Here is a 25,860-nt window from a genome sequence, read left to right on the forward strand (position 1 = left end):
TGCAGGACACACAGGACAGGACTCGTTGTCCTGGCCAGTGTCTGGGGAGAACATGGAGGGTCAGGAGGGCACGACAAGCCACCTTTATCCCTGGCAGATGACTGCAGCAAAGCCCCCCATGGCAGCCCCACCCTGGCTGTCACTGGCAGCCCCCGGCCAGCCCAGCCCTGGGGCAGGAGAGACGGGCACGAGACAGAGCCCAGGCAGGAGGTGACAAGGGTTTATTATCTCGGGGCGGCGGCGCAGGCACATGCAGATACCGGGGCCTGGCCCGGCACACCCGCGGGCAGCGCCAGATCTGCACCCACCGCCCGCGGGCAGCGCCAGCCGGGGCTGATAACGCCGGTTCCCCGCTCAGGGAGGGGAGGGGGGCCCCACAGCACCCACCCACCTGCAGTGGGTCATTCCTGGCAAAGGGGCTGGCTGTAACCCAGGGCACTGCTGGGAGGATGGAGAGGGACCTCCACCCCCACCATGGCAACCAGCCGTGGGTGCAGGAGGGACCCCCAAAAATCCACCACCCACAGCAGCACCAGGTTGACTTCACACACTGGTGTGGCTGTAACAGTCACACTGAGCACAGGCATCAAGACAGGCAGGGAAGGGACATGAGCCAGCACAGGGCTCTGGTGACACTGCGGGGAGGACGGACACACACAGGGGACAACCTCTTTCACGTTGTCACAAGGCAGCAAAGCCACTGGCCAGAAGAGGCAGGGGGAGGGAATGAGGTAGGGGCTCCTGCACTGTCTGCTGGGGCAGCCCCCAGCCAGCACTCAGGGTGCTGGGCCCCAGGCAGCTGCACAGGCCATGGTGCTGGAGACCCCTGTCCCCACTCAGTGTCCTGCTGGTCCCCACACCCACCCCTGACCTATGGCTGGAGTAGCTGTGGGGTCAGGATATACCATGGCACCCATGGGCAGCAGCTTCACCACCCTCTCAGGTGATGGGTGGCCTTGGCACAGAACTACTTTTTGGTATTCCTGGTGGTGGGACCTCACCAAGGCTGAGCTGGGCTCCCTCTGCCCCTCAGAGCTCTCCCTGCTCCACATCCCATGAGGAAACTTCCTGGAGCAGAGGTAGCATGAGTGTGGGCAGCACCAGCAGCAGTGCTGGGCTGTCACTCTCCTGGGGGGTGACTGGGGAAGCCCAGCCTGGGCAGGGCTGCTGGCACAGCAGGGTCCTGGGGGTGACACACCACGGCAGGCAGAGCCAGCCATAGGCACAGCTGTGGGAAACAGGGCTGGGGCAGTGCCCAGGAGGGTCACTGAGAGAGAGCACAGGGGTCCTGGCTGTTCTCTTCCTGCAGCTCCACGTCCCACCAAGCCTCTGCTCTGAGGGCAGAGAACAGCAAGGCACCAGAACTGCAACACCAGACAAGCCCAGTTGTAACTGGGGAAGGGATTGGCCTGAGACAATACACAGTTAATTACAAAATAAATCCCCTCCCACCTTTTGAATAGAAACAGCTGCAGACAGGACATGCATCTTTCTGGCCCTACAAAATAAGGCAGCAGTTACAAACAAAAACCAAATTGTCTTTGATATAAAAGAAATTCCCACGTATCGAAGGCAGTTGATGTCTGAGTGCGTAACGTGGAGTGATCTTCACTAGCTTTGGGCTGGCCAACCTCACTCCTTGGCCACGGTGGCTTTCTGGAACAGGGGAAGCTGCAGGAAGGGAAGAGAGAAGCTGTTAGGGCTGGAGGAGAGGGAGGGAGGGAGCTGCCCGCACTCTGCAGTGGGCAGGGCTGGGGAAGGAGAAGCTCCCTGGGAAGTGAGAGCTTCCCTGTGCCCTTGAAGCCGCTGGCACTGCCAGCTGCCCCTGCCCTGCCCACCTTGGTGAGATCCACCCCGGTGATGGCACGCACGGACGCCGGGAGCTCGGCCAGCACACGGTTCACCTCGGACATGGTGTTGTTATTGTCTCCGCTGAGAATAACAATCTCCTCCACTTTGGAGAGGGGAGCAGACACTTGGGCAGCGATCTGGGGAAGCAGGCAAGGAGGGTGGATGAGCAGAGAGGCAGGGAACTGCTCAGCAGCACTGGGCAAGGTCCCTGCACACCACACAGGGCCTTGCTGTGCCCTGGGAGCCGTGGCCCAGCCTGGGAGGTCCCGGGGCAGGGAGAGCTGCCCCTGCTCACCTCAGGCAGTGCATCCAGCACCAGGGCCAGACGGGCAGCTTCTCCATACTGCTGCAGTGCCTCAGCCTTCAGCTTCAGCCCCTCGGCCTCTGCCACGCCCATGGCCTCGATCACGAACGCCTCTGCCTCGCCGATCCTGCGGATCTTTTCTGCCTCTGCCTGGGCAAGGAGGACTTGCTTCACCCTGGAAAGGGAAACACAGCCCTGCAGCAGCCTCGGTCTGTGCAGAGGAGCTCAGGGCAGCGTGTCCCCAGGCTGGCTCACTTCTCTCCCTCAGCGATCTGCTGGATTCGATAGGCCTCGGCCTCGGCCGGCTGCCTCACGGTGGCCATCAGCTCCTTCTCCATGCGGATCACCTCCTTCTCCTCCACATCGATCTGCTTCTTGCGCTCCACCACCTCGATCTCGATCTCCTCCTGACGGATCTTCTGCTGCTCCTTGGCACTCTGGAGCTCATAGGCCAGCTGGGCCTCCGCAGTCTGCACAGCAGGGACAGGAGAAGAGGGGCTGGGTCATGAACTGCATGACATAAGGACCCTTGGCAGGACCCAAAACCACACATGGCTCCTGCTACTGAACCTCTTCCCAGGGTGACATCCCAGTCCTCAGTGCTGTCCTTCCCTGTGCACTTTTCCCACAGCACTTGAGCCCAACCAGTTCCAGATTCAGCCTGGATGACCCTCCCTACCCTTTCCCCTCCTCCTACTCCCACCAAATTGCTGCAAACAGGAGCAGAATCTGCTGCAAGAGCTCACACAGTGACACACGGTCCCAGGCTCTCCACCTCCAAATCCCCTAACAGATGCAGGAGGAGGAAGCTGACAGGCTGCAGAGCCACAACACCATCACAAACCCTCCAGGGAGCAGCGGTTGGCTGTGGGATACTCTCACCTTAATGTTGACCTCTTCAGTGAAAGCAGCTTTCTGCAATTCAAAAGCCCGTTTGGAATCTGCTATTTTGGTATCTGCCAGGAACTTGACATCCAGCATTTCTTTCTTGCACTCTGCCTCCTGCAGAGAGGGAAAAGAAAGCAGAGCCTCAGCGTGTGCAGGTGGAGCTGCCAGGCTGCTCCAGGGAGGGCCGGCACATCTCGGGGCTCACCCGGATCCCGGCATCCCGCTCGGCTTCCGCCACGCCAATGTCCGCATCCCTCTGGACAGCTGCAATCTGAGTCTTCCCCAGGGAGCTCAGGTAATCCACTTTATCATAGACATCCTGTGGAGGAGAGATAAGACACAACCACTTCAAATGAGTGACTCCATCCTGCTCCCCTCCCGTTGAAGCTTCAGGCGGCCACTCGCGCGGTCAGGCCGAGGGCAGAGCGCCATGTTGGCTGCTCCAGACAAACAGGGAGGGCAGGCAGGGGCGGGCCCTGCCGACATCTTCCCTCTGCTCCCTGGGGCTGGGTTAGCAGCCAGCCCTCTCCACGAGCCTGCTGACACAGGCAGCCGACCCGGAGCTGCCCGCACGGGGGACCTGCTGCCGCAGCTGTCATGGCAACTCCCGGAGCGCTGGGCAGGCTGCGCCGAGGAGCCGAGCCAGGCCTGCCCTGCTGCTCCTGCAGCTCCTGCTGCTCCTGCAGCTCTGCCCACAGTGCAGCACCCGAGGGCTGGGGGTACCTTGATGGTGAAACTCAGGATCTCGATCCCCATGCGCCCCACGTCAGGGGCTGCCACCTCCCGCACCAGCTTGGCAAACTGGTCCCTGTCCTGGTAGATCTGCTCCACTGTCAGGGTCCCTGCAGAGGGAAGGAAGGTGAGGTGCTTTATTTGGAACAGGTAACACACAACATCGTGGGTCTAAGCTCAGCAACACCCTTGGCTTCCCTAATCACATGAGGCCTGGGCACAAGGCCATAATCCTCTGGCCCTGCAGTGGCACCAACATCTCACAGGCACAACCACCACCCACACACACCACCTGTAGCCCATGGGGACTCAGACATCTCCTACTGCAGGCACTGAAAAGTCATTTATCACAACACACAGCAGGAGCTGCTGCAGGGGAGATGCCAGCTCTGCAGTCTGCAGAGGAAGGTCCCATGTGGCTGCTGCAGTGGCAGAGATAACCCTGGGACAGCCAGCTGAGAGGGGACAAAGCTGCCCGAGATGCCTCCAGGGGACGAGGGCCTGCACACCTAGGATGGAGCGCAGGTGTCCCTCCAGTGTCTGAAGGACCACGTTCTTCACATCCTGCACGTTCTTCCCCAAGAACTGCTCACAGGCCACAGCCAGCAGCTCCTTCTCAGTCATTATCTTCACCTAGAGACAGGAGACAAAACCAAAGGGACTGAAGGTGCCTGTCCAGGCACCCAACAGCAGCAGCAGCAGCAGGAGAAGCAGCAGTACCACCATCAGGCTGCCAGACCTTCGTGTTACTGATGCTTCAGGGGACCACACTGAGCTGTCACCACACTGAGCCAGGCCCCTGGACCAGGCAGGCAGCCCCTGCCCACTGCTGTGGGGCACAGCCATGCTGCAGGCACATGCCAGCAGCCAGAGCACATACCTCTCCAAACCCTGACAGCACATCAGCGTGGAGAGGTGCTCCCTGCAGCCATCTGTCCCACAGCAGTGGGGAGAGCCTGGTCCTACCTGTCCCACCTGGCAGAAACCCTGCCCAAAGCCCTGAACCACCAGTTCAGCCACTGCACCAACACCAGAGCCAGGAGAGGGCTCAGTGTTACCACTCGTGGCCAAAGGCCATTTTGTTACCTTTCCCTTCCTCTTCCTTCACTAGAATTAACTTTTCTGACCTAGAAATTGGTCTGATGTGCCCAAGGAGCAGCTTGGGAATGGGATCTATTCAGTGTCCCCTGGAAGAAGAGATGAAGCAATATGGCTATAGCCCATTGGTTTGTCCTGCCTGTGGCAAGAAGGTCCTGGCTGTCCTTTGAGGTGACCCCAATATGTCATGTCCAGGACTTGGCTGTTCTGCTTCACATGGCCAGTCTGGTGCTGATCCCTAGAGATGGGACACAGCCACCTCCTTCACCTCCCATAGTCAGAGCCAGGAGTAAAGGCATCCCCATGCCAGACAAGACAGGGTCTCATGATGGCCCTGCTGGTCACCAGCCTGCTTTTTAAAGTCAAAGTGGGTTACAGATCCCTGTGGGGTGTGTTAGGCAGTGGAGATCTGTGCTCATGGAGCTCTATGGCACACAGATGTGAGGAGCTACAACCCACCAAGGTGACAGCTCTTGGTGGCCATGTCCAGTGTGAAGGCTCAGGCAGAGCCTGGACACAGAGGATGTCCCTGTGCCTGGAAGCACCAGAGAAGGGAGCAGGGCCACTGCAGCCACAAGGCTCTCCAGGTCCCACAGCACCCTCTCATGGAAACAGCTGAGCTGGGCAGTGCCTCCTGTTCCATGAGGCACTGGTGGCACTCCATGTCCTGCCCCAAGGGCCCTGGCTGGACCTGGCTCAGGGTCCCAATGCACAGTCTGTCTGTTCACAGCATACAGACCTCATCCTGACACCTACAAGAGCACCTTCAGCTGGCAAAAGCAACAACTATTGCTTGAGAAATCCCTTTGGAGTCTAACAACAACACCTGGCTCTCACATTGCCAGAGAGCAGGACAACTGGGACCAACCATCACCTTCTAAGGGGACAGGAGGTGGTCCTTATTAGACATGGTGAGGTGCCCAGGACTCACCTGCCACAACCCTGTCCCTCATAAGGTAAAGAAACACCAGGCTGGGCTGAGCCTTTTTCCTACTGCTGCTTCCCACGTGGGGTCTCCCAGTCACAGAGCCAAACTGCATCACAGGCAAGCATGGCAATCCTCTTCAGCCTTGTCCCCAGAACCTCTGGCATCTTTTCAGGGTCAAGCCCCAGGGGTTTCTCGTCCCTGCACTGGCAGTCTGCTCTTCCCACACAAGGAGGAGTTGGGAGAGCTGCTGTGAAGCTGCACCCGGGCGTGTGAGCCTTCCACGAGACTCCTCTCGCAGCAAACGGGACGTTTATGCAAGTATCAAAATCAATTAGACTCAGCAGCAGCATTTATGGTGTGCATCTGCCAGCAGTTTCACCTCCCTAAAGAGTCCCCACCCCTGGGAGCTGCGGGGAGGGCAGAGCAGGGAGCAGGATGTTCGTTAGGAAAATCCCTGCAGTGCTTGGGAGCAAGGAAGGATTCAGCCTCGGAATAAAGCCAGCCAGCCTGCCCTGCTGAGCCCTGGGCAGCCCGGGGAGGCTGGCTCTGTGCACAGTATGGATACCAACCTCCAAAAGCAAAGGCTGCACAAAAAAACCCAGAGCTGAGCAATTTGTGCTCAGCGTGTTTGCAGAATTTCAGGCAGGGCACTGCGACACTTGGTGCTTCTTCAAATGTCATTCCCATCTGAGGAAGAGAACGGGGCTGGCAGGGGCTCAGAGCCTCCATCCAGCAATCTGGAGTGCAGGATTGACAGTGTCATCCCCTGCTCCAGCCAGCTGCACTCACCGAGGGGCCAGCAGAGACAGTTCCATCAGCCCGAGGCTCAGGAAAATGGGACAGAGGGATGTGGCGCCCCGCGTGGCCTCAGGTGGCACCAGCACATCCCAGTGCCCAGGCAAGAGCCTGCTGGTGGGCACTCATTACTCCCTCTTCAAGAAAAGAACAGCATCCTTACACACATTAAGAATTTCTATCATTACAGCAAACACTCTAAAAGCTCTTTCTCTACAAATAATTTGCTTTTTTTCCTTTTTGCTCAAGCTCTAAGAAGAAAAACGTTTGCCTCAAAAGTACTGCTGCAAAATTAAGGTAATCTGTGCCAGGCACATCCCAACAGCCTCAAGTCTGCTTTCTATGTGGTAATTCCTTGTCTCTCACCTTTAAAATTAATTGACAGTGAAAAAAATTAACAGTGTGAAGAGAGAAATAACATGAATGAGATGAACTGGGAGTTGCATTTTCAAATAGAGGCCCAGGGATCCAGCCCTCTGCTACCACACACCACCCAGCCCAGGCTGGCAACAGAAGGATGTCCCAAAATTAGGATAAAAGGGAATGCTGTCTTCACAGAATCAGAAGGAAAAGCCTGCAGATTTAGGAAATGAGTGTGAAGGGAGACATGGGTGCACACATTTTGCCAACAATAGAAAGTCCACTGGGGTTATGTGACACCTTAGCAGGTAAATGGATATAAAGAACTGGAAAAGGACTGAAAGGGAACGGCTCAGTCCTGTGGGGTCACACACAGCTCCAAGGGCACTGTGGCACATCAGCATTCCACAAACACATCAAGTCAGCCCCACACATCTCATTTGCCATGGAGACAAATAAGATACCAGAAAAAAATATCTGGGGGAGAGGAGGAGAGGTCACAAATCCCTTCACCACACAGGACATGCTGGAGTGTGTTTGAACCAACAAGGACAGTGTGGTTTTGTACAAGGATTTGTTTGAAAGCAGTTGGCTTTTCTGCCTGGACAACAGCAGAAAACCAGAGGGAAGTTAGAGCCATGCATTCCTGAAATGATGTTTTGGAGTTACTGTACCTGTGCCACACCTGTGACAGTTATAGCTACCCCCTCCGCCGTCTCTACGTCCTCACACCTGGGCTGTAACGTCATTATCTCTAGGGAAATCCTGTCAAAAAATGTAAAATATTTGCACGTTTCCAGGTTATACACACTCAGCTCTTCCCTTTGCACCTCCTGCCCTGGGCTACTTCCACACTGGTCACAGGTAATGCAAGACAGGCACAGAAAGCAGCCAAGGGAGCATGTCTGTGACTGGATACAGGCATGACACTTTGGCCAAGGAAGAGATTTTCAGATAGTGCTTAAAGTAATTTATCAGCAAAAGCTGGAAATTATGCTGTGACCCTTTCCCTCCTGCTGGGCTAGTCAGGGGCCAGGAGCTGGCAGCTTTGAGATTCCAAAGGGCCCTCAGTCAGAGGCTTGCTGTGCCATACTGCAGTGCAGGATGGTGTCACTGCTTTAAAAGCACAGCGTGGAACTGGGATGCTCCCACCCACTGCACAGGAGTCCTGTGTTTGGCAGAACCTGGCACTGATGCTGCAAGAAGCAGCTCTGGATTAGCACTACCACAGACCTACCCCCTGATCTGGTTCATCTCTCCCTCTATTTTTGCAGTGTCCCATGACCCAAAGGCAAAGGGAAATGAGTCTCCTGCTCTTTATGACCATGCCTGTAGCATATCAGGCACCCAGGAACAGATCCTGCAGCCCCACAGCCTTCTCAGTCACCTAAGGAGGCATGAAGTACTTTGGTCAGACCTAGCAATCTTCAGGTCACACTTTGGAAGAACAAGAGACCTGCTTGGCTATGGCAGGTTCTGTTTCAGGCAGTCAAGCCTCGATCCTTGTCAGACATAACAAGCCAGAAAGGCGCTGGGAGTCAGGACAGAGAGCCACAGGGCACAGAGCTTGTGTCAGTGACCATTAGGTCAAACTTCTGAACCATGAAGGGGCTGCCCTGGGCTGCTGTGTGCAAGCTGAGTTGCTCCAGGATTGGCTGGAAGTGCTGAAACCTATCCCTGCAAGTTCCTGCCTGCCTTGGCCACTGTCCTAATTAAACTGGCACGCAAAGCAGGAGCTGATAGAACAGATCCCACTGCCCAGGATGTGCACAGGCATTTTTTGCCATGAGCATTCACAGCTTTCATCAGATACTGCAGGACTTTCACCCTGCTGAAAATCTAATCTTGTACACTTTGAATTTGTTTTTCAAACTGTGCTGCTGTTCAGCTGGCAGTTCACAGGGATGTTTGGTCATTACTGCTTCATAACTGCTCACAGTGCCAGTGCCAGTCCTGTGTGCAGCCACTCATGCAAGGTCTCTGTGCTGTACTTTCAAATGTGACAACATCCAAAACAGGCACTGTCTCCATGTGGAGGAAGAAGGGCTGAGTGGAAATCCATTGCCAAAACTGCAGAGCCAGGTATTGCTGCAATTTTCCTACATCTATATGGATTTCCTTTAGAAAAGGCACAAAACCTGCATTCCCACCTTTCCCAAATCCTGTACAGAATCCAACCTGGCCAGCCTGTGCCTTCACACAAAAGCAGATGCCCTTCTGCTCTCCACCAAGCACACAATGGAAAGAATGCTGGCAAGGAAAGGGTTACAGGGAGAGTAAATGTTAGGTACAGCAATGCTGAATTTGGAATTTACCAAGGATGCAACTGTCTGCATTACCTACAAACTGTGGAGTGCCTCGGGGCAAGTGCTGGAGAAGGGGAAGGAGAGGAGGGTGTTGAAATTTCAGCTGTCCTGTTAGAAAACCATTAGTTATGTTATCCTGCTGCTGCTGCTGCTGCTTAAAACAGAGGGACAAACAGTTAGGGTGTGAGGAAGCTGTGGGTTATTACCTGTGCAACCCCTGTTACGTACAGTGGGACCCCCTCCGACGTCTCAACATTCTCGCAGCGACAGAGGATGGTCATAACCTCCAAAGACACTCTGAGCAGTGAGGAATAAGGGTAGGACAGCAAATACACAAAGCAGTTACCAGAGAGTAAGACGCTTGTTGCAAAGGACAGATGAGACTTTCAGGTCTCAGCTTTTCCCTGTTTAGTTTGCCTTTCTCCCACTGCCCACTCCCAGGGCTCAGACCAGCTTCCCTAGTTATGGTGAGGAGTTCACACTGTGCACTTGCTTCTTTTAATGAGGACAGACAGGCTGGGGGCTCGTCTCCACTTTGCACATGAAGCATAACCATCTATCCCACCTGGACAGCCATCCTGCAGTCAGCTGGAATTCTCTGTTGAAGTAATCTCTGCACACAGAAAATTCCCTTTGGTAATAATTTAGATGCTTCTATGTCACTATTTAAGAGAGGCCAGAAAAATGAAAATGCCAGGGACCTGGCTCCCCACCCTTGGCTAAGGCACTGAGGAGGGAAGCTGCTTCCAAGTGCTGTCCTGGGAAGCTGGCTCCCCCAGAGGCACATTAGACCATGCTGTCTCTCTCAGTGCTTTTATTTCTGATCCCTAAACAAGGACAGCATTTGGTTTCCCTTGTTTTTCCCCAGTGCTCAAGGCTGCAGCAGGGTAAGTGCCCAGCCCCCTGTCAGCTCAAAGTGTTCATTTGTTCCCAGGTTAGTGCTACCTGGGGGAAGCTGCTGACAGCCACACAATCACTGCTGTCTCTCCTGCTCACAGCACTGCCAGTTCCAGAAAAATGTCCTAATTTCAGAGGAGGAAATCTGCCTCACTCTTCATGTTAATGCAGTGGGCTCCATCTGGGGCACAGCTTATGGCATTTGGGAAAGGCTGTGTTTTTGAAGGGAGAATGAAGGCCCACATTCCCTGGTGAGAACTAGGGGTACAGATTTTAAAGTAAAAGGTTTGGGTGCTGGAATTCCTGTCGAGTCTCATTTGCTAAATAATGTCCAGACCTCTATCATATAACAGCTCACTCCCAGCAAGCAGTTTTGGCCCTGGATTCAGCCTATCCTTAACTTACTAAATCTGCCTCCCAAATACATCTGTTATCTCCTCCACTCAGCAGGTCAAGGTCCTGCATCATTCCCTGCACTTCTCACATAAGAAGAGGAAAAGCAGGAACCATTTAATCAATTAACAGTTCTTCCAAAAAGATGTCTCACAAAAGTTCAGGAATGAAGCTTGCCTGGATTAAACACAATTCTTCAACATTGAGTCCACAAGCTGAGCCTTCCATTCCCCTCCCACCTCATGGAGTGTGGCTGGAGAGCCTGGACAAAAGCAGCAGGTGTTCCCTGAGCCCTGTCCAAGCAGCCAGAGCATCACGGGTGGCTTTAGCAATGCTGAGCAACATTCACCTGGGAGAGGAGCTGAGAGCTGACTCCAGCAGCAGCCAGCACCCCCTGGCACAAGGGAAGGTGTGTGACCCCCAGGTGAGCAGTGTATCATCTGCAGAGTGAGGGCAGCAACATGCTCACTTTGTCTGCTGGTGGCAACACAGAGCAGGGAAAAGAGGTTGAAAGACCAGGCAACAAGGGCTAACTCCAGTTTCTGCCCATCACTCAGTGCAAAACCCAAAAGTCATGTCTTATCCTTTTCCCTATTATTTTTTTTAACACAGATGGAGGAAACCTGTATTGGTGAGCAGGAGGGATGTGTTGGGAGAGAGCTGGCATTCCCACAGATCCCAGAGACAAAGAGCTGTATTAGCAGGACAGTAGCACTCCCACAGCACGTTAGCTCAGTGACCAGACTGCATTCAGCAGCAAGCAAAACCCATGGCTGAGAAAAGGGAGAGAAAGGCAGCCCCATGGCTTTAAATTGGAACAATCTGCTCCCAAGGTGAGAGCAGCCAGCAGATCTTTAGAAGGAGAGACTGGAGGAGCAGGAGGGGGCACTGCAGGCCACAGACAGATTTGTTACTGGGCAATGGGTTGGTCATACTGGGCTCCTCTTGTGAACTCATGCATGAGCCAGCCCAACCCCCCTGCCAGCACCTCCGCCAGAGCCTTGGAGCTGCAAAGGTCAGCAGGGCTCTTGCCTTCTTCAGCACTCACTGCACCAGCACAGGAAGAAACACATTGACCAGTCAGGCTATGGCACTCTCAGCTTGGTGGGGTTTATGTAAAAAACCCCCAAACAGCTAAACAAACCAAACCTGATTGCCTTGGTTTTGAGGAGAGGTGTGGACAGAGAGACCATTTGAAAAGTACTTCAGTTGAAAGCATGGGATTTCTTCTTGTGTCTGTCTTTTGCACTGTGACACCCAGCTGACCCCATGCCAACAGCCAGCAGAGAATTCTCAGTTTCATCCACAGTTTCATACCCAGTCCCATGTTCCTAAAGGTACTTCTGACAGCACAACTGGGATGGCTCTACCCAATTCCTGCTCCAAAAACTCCAAATAACAGGGGTCACCTTACCTTTGGGTGTCAGTAATGCACCACCAGGCCCAGGCCCAGCCTCCATACACGTACTGTTTCTGGTCAGAGCCACAGCAGCCACCTGCAGCACAGCAGAGATGCCAGCATTACACACATGCACGTTGCTCTTGGACAGGGAAAAACTGCACCCAGAATGAGTCACAAGCAGAACAACTTCCTAGCAAGCCTGCCCACCTGGGAACCAACCCAATGCTCTTCCTCACCTGCACGGGCTTCACATGGCAGTTTTTCCAAGGTGAACTTTTTTGGAATTGTCTTATAAAATTGGAAAATAGTATTTGTAATAATTCAGTATGATGAACAGCAACACACACAAACTGACTGTATTTTATTTTAGTTTTGTTAAGCAGTTTAACCTGAATCAATTTAAGTGTCTTGAACTGTGGAGTTAATGGTTATGGAAAGCCATGAAAGAAATCCATCTCCTCTGCCTCACTCCACACTGCAAACCAGAGCAGCTCCCAGGTCAGCACTGGAGGAGGGAAGAACCCTTGAGCTCCCCCAGAATACCTCCTTGTTCTGGGTTGTGCAAGTGGCACAGGGCCTGAGGCTTTGATGGTCCATCTCAGAGCTGGAGTGCCCAGGGCTCAGGCAGCCTCCAGAACCCCCAACACATTTCAGATTGATCCCAGTGTAGTTGGAATATGCTGTCTGCGTTTTCATACCTTTGATTTAAAGAAACAAGGCACCTGTTGCCTTTCAAGAGAGCACCCTACCAGTGACCAGCTCTGTGTTTCATGCCTGGGAAAGCAGCAGCTCTGCAGCTCCCCAGCTCGGACACAGGCTGGGAGGATCCAGCCAGAATTCCCTCCCTCGTCTGCTATTCATAATGACACTTCCTGCAGCAGCACTCGGGGGCCTCAGCAAGGCAAGCACTGTCCCAGCAGAGCAGCAGCCAGAGCAGCAGAGCTCCAGCCCCGTGGGTGGATCTGCACAGCCAGCACAGCGCCGGCGCAGAGCAGGAGCAGCGACAGCAGGAACATGGAAAACAGCGTGGCTGTGGCAGCTCCGGGTCACGGCAGGGGAAGGGAGAAGCAGGAAGCCAACAGCCCTTCCAAGAGAAATGACCATTATTAAGTTTGCTGCAATAGGCCAAAATGAAGGGAAGGCAGCACACATCCAGGCCAGAGGGCTGGCAGGGAACTGCCCTCCACATCCTCCTCTTCCTCCTGATCCTCCAGCATTTACCATCTTCTGCTGTCAGCCAGACTGCTGGCTTGAGAAGCTGGCCAGATACTGTCTGCTGCACTGGTGCCCATGCGATGGTTGACAAACCATCAGATCAGCCCTGTCGACAATTCTTCACCCTTGTTTTCCAGTAGAAATTAAAAACAAGCGGGAAAACTATTTGCAGGTTTTTTCAGACCTCCTGTGCTCCTCAGTCTGGACGAATGTTTTCCTGTAACCTCTGAGACAGCCTTTAGGTGGCTTCTTCCCGTGGCTGGAAGGCTGTTTCAGCCAGGCAAGTGTTACAGCAGCTGATGATACAATATCCTGCAGCAACCACAAGGCCTTTAACACTTCTTGGAGGACGTCAGCCTGGTTAGCTCAGCCCTTCAGCCAGGCCCTTGTTTTCCAAGAACAGGAAGGGAGGTGTTCCTGGCAGTCAGGAAAAGCAGCTCCACACAGAGAGGTATTTTATTTCTCAGGGTCTATGTGGTCTTTACCAGACTCTGTTAATCATTTCTAAGAATATTCTGAGAAAGCTCTGCATCCTAAACCACCATTGTTAGAGGAACCCGTCTATCCACACAGATGTTTCTTTTCTTCTGCAGGAAATGCAAGAAATACCTTATTTAGTATCACACCCAAAGTAAGCTCCACATTTGCTTCCTGGAGCTACACAACACGGTCTACTGAGCTCGATTATATGTCAAGAAGTGTGCAAAACACAAGAGAAACAAGGAAATGTAACCCCTTAGGGAGGAGCAGGATGCCAGCTGGTTGCTCTCCTGCACACTGGACGTGTGAGCGCAGCAGAGCTCCATCCTGGCAAGGCAAGGAGCTCTTTCTCCATGGCAGTCCTGCCACCTCCCTCAGTTCTCAGAGACCAAGTGAAAACCAACCAACAAAGCGAAATCTTTGCAAGGCTAAAGAAGAAACCCTCTTGCACAATGAGATTTGGCACAGAAGTTGCCTTTTCCAGCTATAATACAGCCACTGTTCCAGCAGCCTGGGTCCCACAGTCCCTTGGCCACTGCCCCAAACATCCACCGGGCCCCTTCCGGGGCAGTGTGGGGGCCACAAACGGGGGATTCATGGCCAGGGAGCTGCCAGCCAGCTTGGCCTCTTCCCAAAGGGCTTCCATGTTCAGGCAAGAATCCCCAGAGCCAGGCAAAAGTATGTTGTCTGTTTGTTTGGGGTTTTCTTTTATGAAATAAGATTAATCGCTTGGGAGTTGGTAGATAAAAGGAGCTCTCAGCAGATGCAGGAACTGCTGCCCCAAAGGAGGGTGTGCAAGGAAGAATGAGAGTCCCAACAGTCACAGGGACACTGGGCTCAAAACACCAAAGCTGGGACAATCTGAACAAGCTCTGTGTTGTTTGCTCTCCCCAGGTAACTCAGGCACCGAGTTACCTTTGACAGGAAGTGGGGAGCATTCTGAAACCAGGTCATGGCAAACAGGCCACTGAGTGCAGACAGCCAAGGAGAGAATTGATAATTGAAAACAGCTACTGACAAAACACACACTGCAGAGAGTGAGGAAGGCAAAGGCATACATAAAGAAAATCATGTTCTAAAGCAGGGCTCAGACTAAAGCTACTGTCTGGCTCTTAGGCCCTGCTGAGCATATAAATTGGGCTTTGTTCACATGCAGAAATGGTACAAGGTTAACAAAAATTAATTTAGAAAGATGAAGGGTTCTGAGTTGAATCCACCAAAGCCTGTGATGGGCACTGCAGCAGATGAAAGCAAATTATGCTGGTTATCTTGTTTTGGATGTTATCTATATCAAAATGACTATATCAGTATCAATGCTACACAGCGAGTTTGAAACACACATTTAGTAACTTATCTTGTAAACAGAAAGGCAGAGAACACAAACCACAATGAAGTTACAAAATAACACCACAGAGATACTCCCCAACGATTCCTCCTGAAAGCGAAAGGCCTGAGGCTACTGTCCATCTGCTGCTGCTGCCAGGCTTTCAAAGGAGCAATTTGCAAGTCCTGGAGATTTAACAAGCACCTGACAAGGGAAAACTTGAGCTCCACCACCTGCAAAAAGGTGAAGAATTACCTCCTGAGAAAGAAACATCACAGAGGAGCTGCAAAAGGGCCCTTTGGAGCACTGGTAACCTCATGACTTGAGAGCAGCTGTGATGCTGCACTCTGTCAGCAACCACTGAGCATCACAAGCAGTGAAAAACAGCCTGTTTGGCTGCTGGGAACATTTGGGTATCAGGATGAACCGGTGCTTTGTGTATCTCCCTGAAAACTCGGCTGGCTCCAGCTGTGCCTGGAGTGGGCTCAGTGGTGCAGCAGGCACGTCCCAAAGCACCAAACCTCCCCCAGCAAAGTTAGACCCACAATTTGAGGAGACCACCATTGCCTCCACAGGGCTCTGTGGAGCATCCTCACAAAGCCAGGGCTCCACAATTCACTGATGGATCCCTTGACTGAGCGCAGTTTCTCAGGAGAGGGATGTTGCTCAGCAGGGGCAGGAGGTGGGTGCCAGTGCAGAGCTGAGCCCTGGCTGGGAAGCAGCTTCCCAAATAAGGCTACGAAGCTCCACTTTCCCAAGGCACAGCCGGCTGCTCCTTGTACACTGGAGGAACTCAAGTATCTCACAAGAAAGAAGAGAAAGAACATCCCTCCCCAGAAAACACCCACATGCCAGGGGAGGCCCAGGACTAAAGGCCAAGGGGCACAGGCTAAATTTACAATAAAGAAAGCTTTAAATTGCTTCATGATTTGGAGGTGTCTTCCTACAAAGTGAAGTCTTTCAATTAACAACTGCATGAGAATGCAAGACTTCAAGTCAAAAGCCTGCTTTTAACAATACTTTGTTTATTTACATTAAATTAATTAAAATGTGTTTAGTATTACTTTGGTTTAATGGCAATTATTACTGGTTTCTTCTCCTCTTTTCCCAAATCCAATTAGCATCACACAAATTAATGCTGACCCCTCCAGGTCCTCTCTGCCTTTCCCTGGAGGAACACAACTCATGTTCCTGGAACTACAACTGCTTGTAGCTACACCCTCCCACTAATGCCCTGGCAGTTGCTCTGCACGTGGGCACCAAGGGCATGCAGGGCCCTGCAGAGCTCCCACAACATCAGGTGCCCCTGAAGATCCCAGCTGGCGCCCTCAGAAGCCAGTAAGTGTCTGCAGAACACATTGGGCAGGAGCAGAGGAAAACCACATCTGGTGGCTGCCCCAAACTCCACTGTGACTGGCAGAGCCATCTCTGCACCCTTCCCAGAGGCAGCTGCACATCCAGGAGTGTCCCGGGCTCGCTGCTCCGGGCTGTGGGAAAGCACAGCGCTTGGAACTGCAGATGCCACCAATTCCTGCTGCCTCATCCTGCAAGCCCTGCTTTGTAGACCTCAGAGCTGAACAGAAGCAAAGCCAAGCTTGAAGACTTGAGGATATTCCAGCACACCCAGAGCTCAGCTTCCCAATCTTCCCAACAAGGTGGCATTTCACCCAGCAGTGCCGGTTCTGAGGGGTCTCTTTGGAGGGAAGCACAGGACCAGCTCTGTATTCCACTGGGAACTGCAGAGTGTGCCAGGAATGCTGCAGCTCTGGGCATCTGGTGGGTGTGGTTTGTAAGATGCCCACAGCGGGCATGTTTCCAGAACTGCAGCCTGTTCCTGGCATCTCCTCAGGAATTCCCATAACAGGTCTGGCATCTGAGAGAGAACTGATCACAGACCAGCCACAGCCCATGGGAGACTCTGGCTCCAAAAACACAGCAAGGTAGTTCCACAGGCACAGCAGAGCTCTGATTGAGGCACATCCTGGCTGTTCACACGTGTTTTCTCCCGGGTCAGTTTAGGTCTGACGTCACAGCACCCACCCCAAAGCTGGGCCAGTGCTGACAACAGGGGTGTGACATGACTGAGGACACCTGAAGTGATCAACATCTGTACCTAACCTGGGTATTACCTTGCAGTCTGTCACAGAGTGAAGGTCCCAGCCCTTATATCACCTAAGAATAATTAATTAACCCAACAATAACAAATTAAGTCCTGTCTGCCCGCAGTGTGGTCCATGCCAAAGCGCAGTCTGGAGCTTCGGCAGCATTGGAGCAGCTCCAGGTCGAACCATACACGGGGGATTCCACTGCTGGTTTGTTTAACCCCAGCCTCAGGTGGCAGCTCAGCTGCTGGTGACACTGCACGTGTCTGATGGGCACCACCTGCGCCCAGTGCCAGCCCCACCGAGGGTGCAGGAGCTGTGCTGGAGAGGGAGCGGCAGCAGATGCGATGGGTGAGACACAGAGCCCGGGCACACACCTGCGAGCGCTGCCCGGGGGTGCTCACACCCAGCTCCGCTCCCAGCAGAGCCCACGTGCCCCCCGGGAACGCGCTGCCTCCCCGGCAATCAGTCCCAGAGCTGCCGGTGTCGGACATCATCCAGGACCAACAGCGGCGGGGCTGGTGCTGGCACGGGAATTCACCCTGCGCTCTGAGCTGCGGGGACCGAGCCCGGAGCCGCGGGGTGCAGGCAGGGACCCCCCTGAGATCGCCGGGGTGCAGGCAGGGACCCCCCTGAGATCCCCGGGGTGCAGGCAGGGACCCCCCTGAGATCCCCGGGGTGCAGGCAGGGACCCCCCTGAGATCCCCGGGGTGCAGGCAGGGATCCCCCTGAGATCCCCGGGGTGCAGGCAGGGACCCCCATGAGATCCCTGGGGTGCAGGCAGGGACCCCCCTGAGATTCCTGGGGTGCAGGCAGGGATCCCCCTGAGATCCCCGGGGTGCAGGCAGGGATCTCCCTGAGATTCCTGGGGTGCAGGCAGGGACCCCCCTGAGATCCCCGGGGTGCAGGCAGGGACCCCCCTGAGATCCCCGGGGTGAAGGCAGGGACCCCCCTGAGATCCCCGGGGTGCAGGCAGGGACCCCCCTGAGATCCCCGGGGTGCAGGCAGGGACCGAGCCCGGAGTCCCCGCAAGGAAGGGCTTCCCCCACCGCCCCAGCGCTGCCCCGCCCGAACCGCAGCGCACCCCCGGGCAGTGCCGAACCCCCTGGCAGTGCCCCCGGCAGGGGCCCCCCAGCGCCTCAGAGCCCCTCCAGGGCAGGCACAGCCCCCGCGGCACCGCCCGCCTCAGAGCCCCCAGGCAGCTCCCCCTCCGCAGCCGCTGCCGGCAGGGACCCCTCACTGCCGGCAGGACCCCCAGGGCCCGGGGCCGGACCGTACCTGACACCACGAGCGCCTCGTTGGGCCCCACAGTGTAACAGTTCCCCATGGCGGCCCCGCCACCGCCGCCCCCACAACGCCCCGCGCGGGGGCGCGGCCGCCGCCATGGTGGGCAGGGCTGTGGTGGGCAGGGCTGTGGTGGGCAGGGCTGTGGTGGGCAGGTCGGTGTCGCCATGGTGGGCAGGGCTGTGGTGGGCAGGGCTGTGGTGGGCAGGCCGGTGTCGCCATGGTGGGCAGGGCTGTGGTGGGCAGGGCCCGGCCCCGCCATGGCGGGAAGGGCAGCGCCTCGTGCCGGGGCCGCCATGGTGGGGGTGCTGCAGCGCACACGTGTGTGCAAGGCCGCGCACACTCACTCTGTGTCACACCCCCTTGCACACTCACTGTGTACACCCCCAGCTCTGCAGAGCACAGCGAGCGTGTGCCAAGGCCAGTGCCCTGCCGTGCCCCACGGTGCCACGGCCCCTCACACACCTGTGTCACCCCACACGGTGTCACCCTCAGACGGACCCCACGGCTCCCCGGTCTCCACCTCACATTTATTGTGCAGGAGCCGCCGGGCAGGGCCCCCCCAGCCCCACCAGCTGCTCGCTGCCCTCCCAGAGCGCCCGTGCCAGCCGGTCATCACGCCCTGGTGCCCATGGCTGCCGGGGGCCATCGGCCGTGAAGTAGCGGCCGCTGAGGGGCTCGAGGCCGTCCTGCGTGGCACAGTCCAGCACCACCTGCGCACCCTCGGCCGCGTCCAGGAACAGCAGCCAGGCCAGCGGCAGCAGCAGCGGCTTCAGCCACGGCGGCGCGTGCCGGAAGAGAGCGGTGTTGACGAACCCTGTGGGGGCACAGTGGACATGGAGCGTCCCCATGGCACAGGGGGAGATGGCCAGGCTGGCCCTGGCATGGGCGGTGTGGCTGTGATTGTCTGCTGGCACTGCCACGCCTGCCCCGGCTTGGTGCACGGTGCTCCATGCAAGGATATTGTGGAAGGGTCCACTGTGCAAGGGGACATGTGCAAAGGGACATGCCATGGAAAAGGACATGGTGTGCAAAGGGACACATCGTGAAAAGGGACATCCATGAAAAGGGACATATGTGCAAAGGGACACATGCAAAGGGTAACAACCATGCACGGGGATGATCCTCCAACATGCAGGAATTCCCTGTGGGAAGGCTGCACCATGCAAAACACTCCACTTGCAATAGCAGCCCCGTGCAAGGGACTTTGCCACGCAAAGCACGAGGCCGGGACACAGAGGGACACAGAGGTGTGCAGAGCACCCCTGGGCGCCTACCTGGGTGCACGGCGTAGCAGGTGACCCGCGTGTCCTGCTCCCGCGTGGCCAGCTCGCGGGCGTGCAGCACGTTGGCCAGTTTGCTGTCACAGTAGTCCTGGAAGGCAGAGAAGGGCCCTGCGGGCGGGCGGCCCAGGGCCTCGGGGCGCAGGCGGCCAGCACAGTGCGCGCTGGATGCCACGATGACCACGCGGCTGGGCCCGCAGCTCCGCAGCCGCTCCAGCAGCAGCTGCGTCAGCAGGAAGTGGCCCAGGTGGTTCACCTGGAAGGGGAGGCTGAACCCGTCCTCCGTCGTGCCCCCGGCGCTCACCCCTGTGAGGGAGGCAATGGCAGCCCACGGCGGGTGCCCCCAGGTGGCAGAGGGGATCTGGGGTCGGGCACTCACCCGCGTTGTTGATGAGGAGGTGCAGGTGGGGCTCCTGGCGCAAGAAGGCGCTGGCAAAGGCTCGCACTGAGCGCAGGCTGGCCAGGTCCAGATGCATGAACCTCACCTCTTCATTCCCTGTCTCCTGTGGGCACAGCAGGGCCTGGGGTTGGGGTACCCTGCTGAGGGACCCAGCTGGGGACAGGGGGGATGCTCTGGGCACCGGATCTGGCCTAGGGAGCCAGGGGCTGCGACGTGCTGGGACCTCCCAGCATGAGGGGGGTGCCTGTGCAGTCCCGCCCATCGTACAGGGTGCCCATGCCTTGGGGTATTTCTGGGTGCTCCTGGGGGTGCCCATGCGATATTCAGGAATGTCCCACTGGGATGCCCCTGGAGTGCCAGGGGGTGTGTGTATACGGGGTTTCCTGGGAGCCTTCTGGAGCTGCCAGGGGGGTGTCTGGAAACGCCCATGGGCTGCTCTGAGATGTGCCATGGATGGGAGTGCCCAGGGCGCCCGGGCACATGCTCAGGGGTGTGTAGGGTGCCCGGGGGTGTCCTCGGAGTGCCGGGGGGTGTGCAGGGTGCCCGGGGATGTGCGGGCGCTCACCGTGCGGATGCGGCTGGCGGCGGCCTCTCCCCGCACGGCGTTGCGGGTCGCCAGGATCACTCGGGCCCCGCACCGGGCGAGCTCCAGGGCTGTGGCCGCGCCGATGCCGCTGCTTCCCCCTGCGGAGCAGAGCGCGGGGGTGAGCGGGGCCCGGGCGTGTCCCGGGTCCGTGCCGGGCCTGTGCCGGTCCGTGCCAGGCCGTGCCGGGCCCCGCGGCGCTCACCGGTGACGATGGCGGTGCGGCCGCGCAGTGCGGGGCGGACGCGGGGCCGCGGGACGCCGCGCAGCCCGTGCCGGAGCAGCGTGTACAGCGCCAGCAGCAGCCCCGCGCCCAGCAGCGCCCACCCCATCCCGCCGCCGCCGCTCCGGGGCTGCCCCCGCCCCGCCGGCCCCGCCCCGGGGCCGCCCCCGCCTCCCGCGGCGGGACGGACCGACGGACGGAGCAAGGTACGCGCGGAGCCGGGGCCGGCAGGGGCAGCGAGGTGGATTCGTGGGCCTGGTGGGAGGGAGACGGCGAGAGGGTGTCGGCGCTGCCCGCGGCCCCCATTGATGCCCCGGGCACAGGGAGAAGGGGCACCCGCTGTTCCCCCAGGGCCAGACCCTGCCGCTCGTGCCCCCAGGGATGCGAGATCACAGGATCACAGGAGGGTTCAGGTCATAAGAGAGCACCCGAGGTCGTCTAGTCCAGCCCCGCTGCTCGAGCAGGGCCCCTGGAGCACCTGGGACTCTGCCCAGACAGCTTGTGAACATCTCCAGGGAAAGGCAGTCCACAACCTCTGCATGGAGCTTTGCAGTGCTAAGATACCTGCACAGTAATGAAGTTCTTTTTCCCATTTCTGCCCATTGCCTCTCATGCCCTCAGTCAGCACCCCGAGAAGAGCCTGGCTCCATCCCCTGACACACCCCCTTCAATTCTCAAATGCGTGGAGGAGATCCCAGGAGTCTGCTCTTCTCCAGGCTAAACAGGCTCAACTGCCCCTGCTTTCCCTCATAAATGAGGTGCTTCAGTCCCCTCATCTTCCAGGATGCTTGCAGGCACTCCCTGTCTCTCCTGTCCTGAGAAGCCCAGAACTGGATGCACCACAACCCAAACATTTGAGGTTGGATCCGATCAAGTGAAGACTTCCCTGCTCACCGCAGGGCTTGCATTAGATGACTTTCAAAAGTCCCTCCCCGCTAAACCCATTTTTGATGAGTTTATCCCCTTCCAGTCCTCCCACACCACCAGCATCCCACCACATCCCCACAGATGGACACCAGGCTCCTTCCATCCCACACCAGCCTTGTCTCCCACCTCAGCTCCTCCTCTGTGGTCAGACACTCGGGAAGCTCCAGGTTGTGGTGACACGAGTGAAGACAGACAGTCGAGAAAACAGAATGTGAAGTATTTTTTTTTTATATACAGAATACAGGAAAGTTTCTGTAAAGTCTAAAACGTTACAATTACTATGTACAGTGGAACTATCTGTTCTGCTGCAGGGAGGTGGCAGAGAAACAAAAGAGACAGACAGGTTACGACAAACGATCTGCTACAATAGACAATTTGAGGAACGTCATACCACATGTAGCACTGTACACAGCTTTAAAACATTGAAAAATGCCATCACTGATGTATTTACACAGAATCCAACACTTTTCCTTATTTGAAATAAAAAAAAATAGGATGGACACCAGGAAAAGAATTCATTTCTCACTGCCCATAATACACAGTAGCTACTTGTAGTGCAACCATAGCAGGGAGGGATGGGAAAAAATAACTGTGGGAAGAAGAGCGCTTCTTTACATTAAATAAAACAATGATATTGTATAGATTTGCTGTATGAAAACTGTATTTCTCTTTTAATATAAAACTATTGTCACTGGCACAAAATAGAACAAGTTTCTGATTATTTTACAACTGCATGGGAACTATCTGTCAGAGAGAGTCCTCGAGTCAGACAGCGGTCGCCCCTCGCTCTGACACGTCCTGCTCTCACTGCAGTTTTCCTTTTAAAATGAAATGTATAGTACAAATATATGTGCAAATGCCCCTAAAACTTGAGCAAAAAAGAAAAATTAAAAAAAGTTAAACGTTCTTCATTTCATGCAAACGGCGCGTGAACAGTCTCTGGGCCGACACATTAAAATCCCACCTCGGTTTGTACATTTTTGCATTGCAAGAGTCTGAGGGTGTTTTCCTTACTCCAAAAGCTCTCATCCTAAAAATTCCTAGGGAACTGAGTTGGACCGCAGCACGGGCACCTGGTGGGGTTTCAGAGAAAGCTTCTCCTCCAAGTCCATGTCTTGTACTAAGGCAGTGTCCCCCTTGGGCTGTTTGGTCGCAAATTCGGTGATGCTGAAAACGAACTGCAGGCAGCCCAGCTTGATGTAACTGCCGTGGTGGAGCAGGGCCGTGCCCTCCCAGCCCGCCCCGCTGCCCCCGATCAGGCTGGAGCTGCTGGCTTTGCAGTTACAAGGTTTCCGATGCTGCCCTTGTGCCTGTGAATTCATCACAGCAGCTTCTTCATGTGGCTCCTCTTCTTGTTTTCTGCTTTTATGTCGTTCTAAGAAAAGAATAAAAAAATGGTAAGGTTTAGGCAGGTCAGCAGCAGCTTGTTTTCATCAACAGGGGTTACTGCTGAGGTGCCTCAGAGGTAAAATCCTTCAGCCATGAGGCATTGCAGTTTGCAGTGAGCAGCTGATCTGAGGGAAACAGGAATCTCCTCACAGTCCTGGAGAGTTAGAGGCATTTACATATCTATTTTGGCAGCCCAGAAAGAGGAAGCTGATCAGGTGGAGAACAGGAGTGAGCCACGTGGGGATGGGATGCCTGCAGCACAGCCCAGATTTCTCTCAGCCTGGCAAGGAAGCACATGGCATGGGGAAACACCTCAGGGCTGCTCCAAAGGGCTGCTCGCCAGGACCTGGAGCTTGGTCCCTCCAGCACTGGAGGCTGCAGTGGTGTTCACAGCAGAGCAGAGAAGGTCTTGTGTAACCCCAGCTGAGGCCTGGGTGAGGTTCCCCTTTTTGCAAGAGGTGCAGCAGCCACAGTGGAACAATGGGCACCGACAAGGAATCGGTTTTCACCCACTCCCACCCCCCTCCAAAATCGCCCTGTGGTGGTACATGGGGCTGGCTCTGCCTCAACACTCACTTATCACACTCTGCACTTTGGCAACAATACTGCTGGGAGGAGTGGGCGTCATCTTCTCCGAGAAGTCACACGAATACAGAACATTGTCCACAGTTGTCCCGTGCTCACTGTAGTTCAACAGCTCGTAATGCTTTGTATTCTGAAAGAAAAGGGAGGAGCAGGGAATAAAGACATGGAGTCACAGAATGGTTTGGTTTGGTTTGGAAGGGACCTTACAGCTCATCTTCTTTCAGCCCTCTGCTCTGGGAAGGGACACATTCCACTGTCCCAGGCTGCTCCAAGCCCTGTCCAACCTGGCCTTGGACACTTCCAGGGATGGGGCAGCCACAGCTTCTCTGGGCAACCTGTGCCAGGGCCTGCCCATCCTCACTGGGAGGAATTTCTTTGAATTATCCAATCTAAGCCTGCCCTCTGTCACTCAGAAGGGCTTCTGTTCATGCACCCTTTTTGAGCACTGAATCACAACCCCTCTCTAGCACCGTTGATGGTTAAAAGAGCTGTTAAATATCCTGCGGCTTGCATGGCTCATGCTCACAAAAGAACCACCTTTTCAGCTGCTTCCTGGCAGGGCAGGAGGGCCAAAGGGAAGTGAGTTTTACCTATTGCACTTGGTCCAACATATTTTTTGGAAACAGGATATTCAAGCTGATCTCACAAAGCAAGCACACCATTTTACAGGCACACCTGATGCAAACTTGGCCCAATACCTGTGCCTGGCAGGAAGAGATGTGCTTTGGGAAGCAGGCACAAGATGGCAAACGGGATGCCACGTGCTGCAGTGGCCACAGGACAGAGGCAGCCCGGGAGCTCAGGCCTTGTGCAGGTGCTGAAATGCCAGCAGACATTGCCATGACACACAGCGTTACACAAGCAGCATCACACACAGCTGAGCTTTGCAGAGGATGTTGACAGAGGGGAGGAGATTTCAGGTTAGCTCACAGGAATCATCTGAGAGCTGAAGAGCTTGTCCCCCAGGGACTACAGAGCTTTAATCAAGTTACAAAAACTCCCCATGCACAGGGGAGTAAGTGTTGAAGTAAGTTGCTAGACTGCAGGAGAACTAACAAAGAGAACTCAAGGAAGGAGAATTCTCCTCTCCAGAGTTACCACAGCAACAGAAAACCTGCTGCAGTGTGGAAGGTCAGTGCCTAGAGCCTGATTTAGGACTGACCACTGTATATGCTTCCACACAGGTTTATGGCCTGGATCCCATTACCGAGTGTGTTCTGCAGCTTGTAGTGCACTGGAGGAATGGCTAGAGCTGGCTGTGGGTTAATCCTGGATCCTGCTCAGGAGCTCGTTGACAAATGGTGGTATAAAAGACTCGATCTTGCTTCAAAGTCTGTTTCCATGCTAAGAGACATCTCCAGCAGTGCTGTTACTGGCAGGCCTGCTGCTCTGTTTACCTCAAGAACAAACTAATCTCTGGGCTGTAGTTAAGAAGAAACTGTGGGCTTCTGTTTATGCTGTGAGCTTCACCAGAATTTTAGCTAAATAAAGAATTTATACAGAGCACTACAGACAGTACGAGGCTTTGCTCCCCCATCACTCCTGAAAACGAGCGACTCAGAGCAATTTCCTGATTTGTTACAGCTGAGGTTCAATGTTGACATGTAGAGTTTAGATTTTATTAACAACACACCTGGATCCAAAAGCATAGGACCATTGCTATGACTTCTCTCTTCTGAGCTGACCCGTGGTGAGTCTTGGCCCACGGACACTCAGCTCAGAGGAATGGAGCTGGCAGAGCTCTGGGCTTCAGAAAAGGGTTTGACAGAAAAGGCTGACACAGCCTTCACTGGAGTGAAACACTGAGCCCTGGCTCTGACTTTGTAGTCCACAAAGGAGCACCACACAAAGACAACCTGCTGCCTGCATCTCCAGCTCCCACTGCCATGCACACCAAGTAATGATAATAAAAAACCCCAGGCAGGCACTCACCTCATCATAGAATATACAGGCATGTTTGCCAGACACATAGTTACAGTGACCATAGCTTGTAAGGCACACATCCATATCAGCTCCTGTCATGGGAGAGGACAAAACAGGCTCAGTTGCTTTGGAAAAAAAACCTGTCAGGCATCAGAGAACAACAGACAGAATTAAACTTCAATTAGCAA

The 25,860-nt window shown here is 55.2% G+C and overlaps 2 protein-coding genes across 7 annotated transcripts in view; both read right to left on the reverse strand.

The window, feature by feature from the left end:
• Positions 1 to 1,517: 1,517 nt before the first annotated feature.
• Positions 1,518 to 20,988, reverse strand: FLOT2 (flotillin 2). 6 transcript variants are annotated; one of them, XM_071575325.1, is made up of 14 exons: positions 20,831 to 20,988; positions 20,608 to 20,726; positions 20,022 to 20,145; positions 19,637 to 19,948; positions 11,967 to 12,048; positions 7,631 to 7,721; positions 4,285 to 4,408; positions 3,767 to 3,885; positions 3,249 to 3,362; positions 3,038 to 3,157; positions 2,411 to 2,625; positions 2,147 to 2,330; positions 1,839 to 1,988; positions 1,518 to 1,671 (listed from the first exon to the last, which is right to left on the reverse strand). In XM_071575325.1, the coding sequence occupies exons 1-14, from the start codon at positions 20,955 to 20,957 to the stop codon at positions 1,633 to 1,635; spliced, it is 1,920 nt and encodes a 639-aa protein (XP_071431426.1). In that variant the 5' UTR covers positions 20,958 to 20,988; the 3' UTR covers positions 1,518 to 1,632. The 6 variants fall into 6 exon arrangements, with proteins under 6 accessions (XP_071431426.1, XP_071431421.1, XP_071431423.1 ...); XM_071575320.1 differs by lacking the exons at positions 19,637 to 19,948; positions 20,022 to 20,145; positions 20,608 to 20,726; positions 20,831 to 20,988 and adding exons at positions 9,491 to 9,559; positions 18,354 to 18,484; XM_071575322.1 differs by lacking the exons at positions 7,631 to 7,721; positions 19,637 to 19,948; positions 20,022 to 20,145; positions 20,608 to 20,726; positions 20,831 to 20,988 and adding exons at positions 9,469 to 9,559; positions 18,354 to 18,485.
• Positions 20,989 to 21,987: 999 nt separating this feature from the next.
• The window catches only part of PHF12 (PHD finger protein 12), a 31,585-nt gene continuing 27,712 nt past the window's right edge, over positions 21,988 to 25,860 (reverse strand). The window contains exons 13-15 of the mRNA XM_071575078.1: positions 25,682 to 25,764; positions 23,741 to 23,879; positions 21,988 to 23,150 (exon numbers count right to left, since the gene is read on the reverse strand). Of these exons, the coding sequence (XP_071431179.1) occupies positions 22,816 to 23,150; positions 23,741 to 23,879; positions 25,682 to 25,764 (557 nt within the window). The 3' untranslated portion in view covers positions 21,988 to 22,815. The remainder of the gene's footprint in view (positions 23,151 to 23,740; positions 23,880 to 25,681; positions 25,765 to 25,860) is intronic.

This window comes from Pithys albifrons, chromosome 21, assembly GCF_047495875.1.
Source record: "Pithys albifrons albifrons isolate INPA30051 chromosome 21, PitAlb_v1, whole genome shotgun sequence".
NCBI lineage: Eukaryota > Metazoa > Chordata > Aves > Passeriformes > Thamnophilidae > Pithys > Pithys albifrons.

Coding starts and splice junctions, on each gene's coding strand:
- FLOT2 (XM_071575325.1), bottom strand. CDS start 20,957: ATGGGGTGGGCGCTGCTGGGCGCGGGGCTGCTGCTGGCGCTGTACACG. Junction 20,727..20,830: donor CCGCACCGCCATCGTCACCG/GTGAGCGCCGCG, acceptor TCTGCTCCGCAG/GGGGAAGCAGCGGCATCGGC. Junction 19,949..20,021: donor CCTCCTCATCAACAACGCGG/GTGAGTGCCCGA, acceptor CCTCCCTCACAG/GGGTGAGCGCCGGGGGCACG.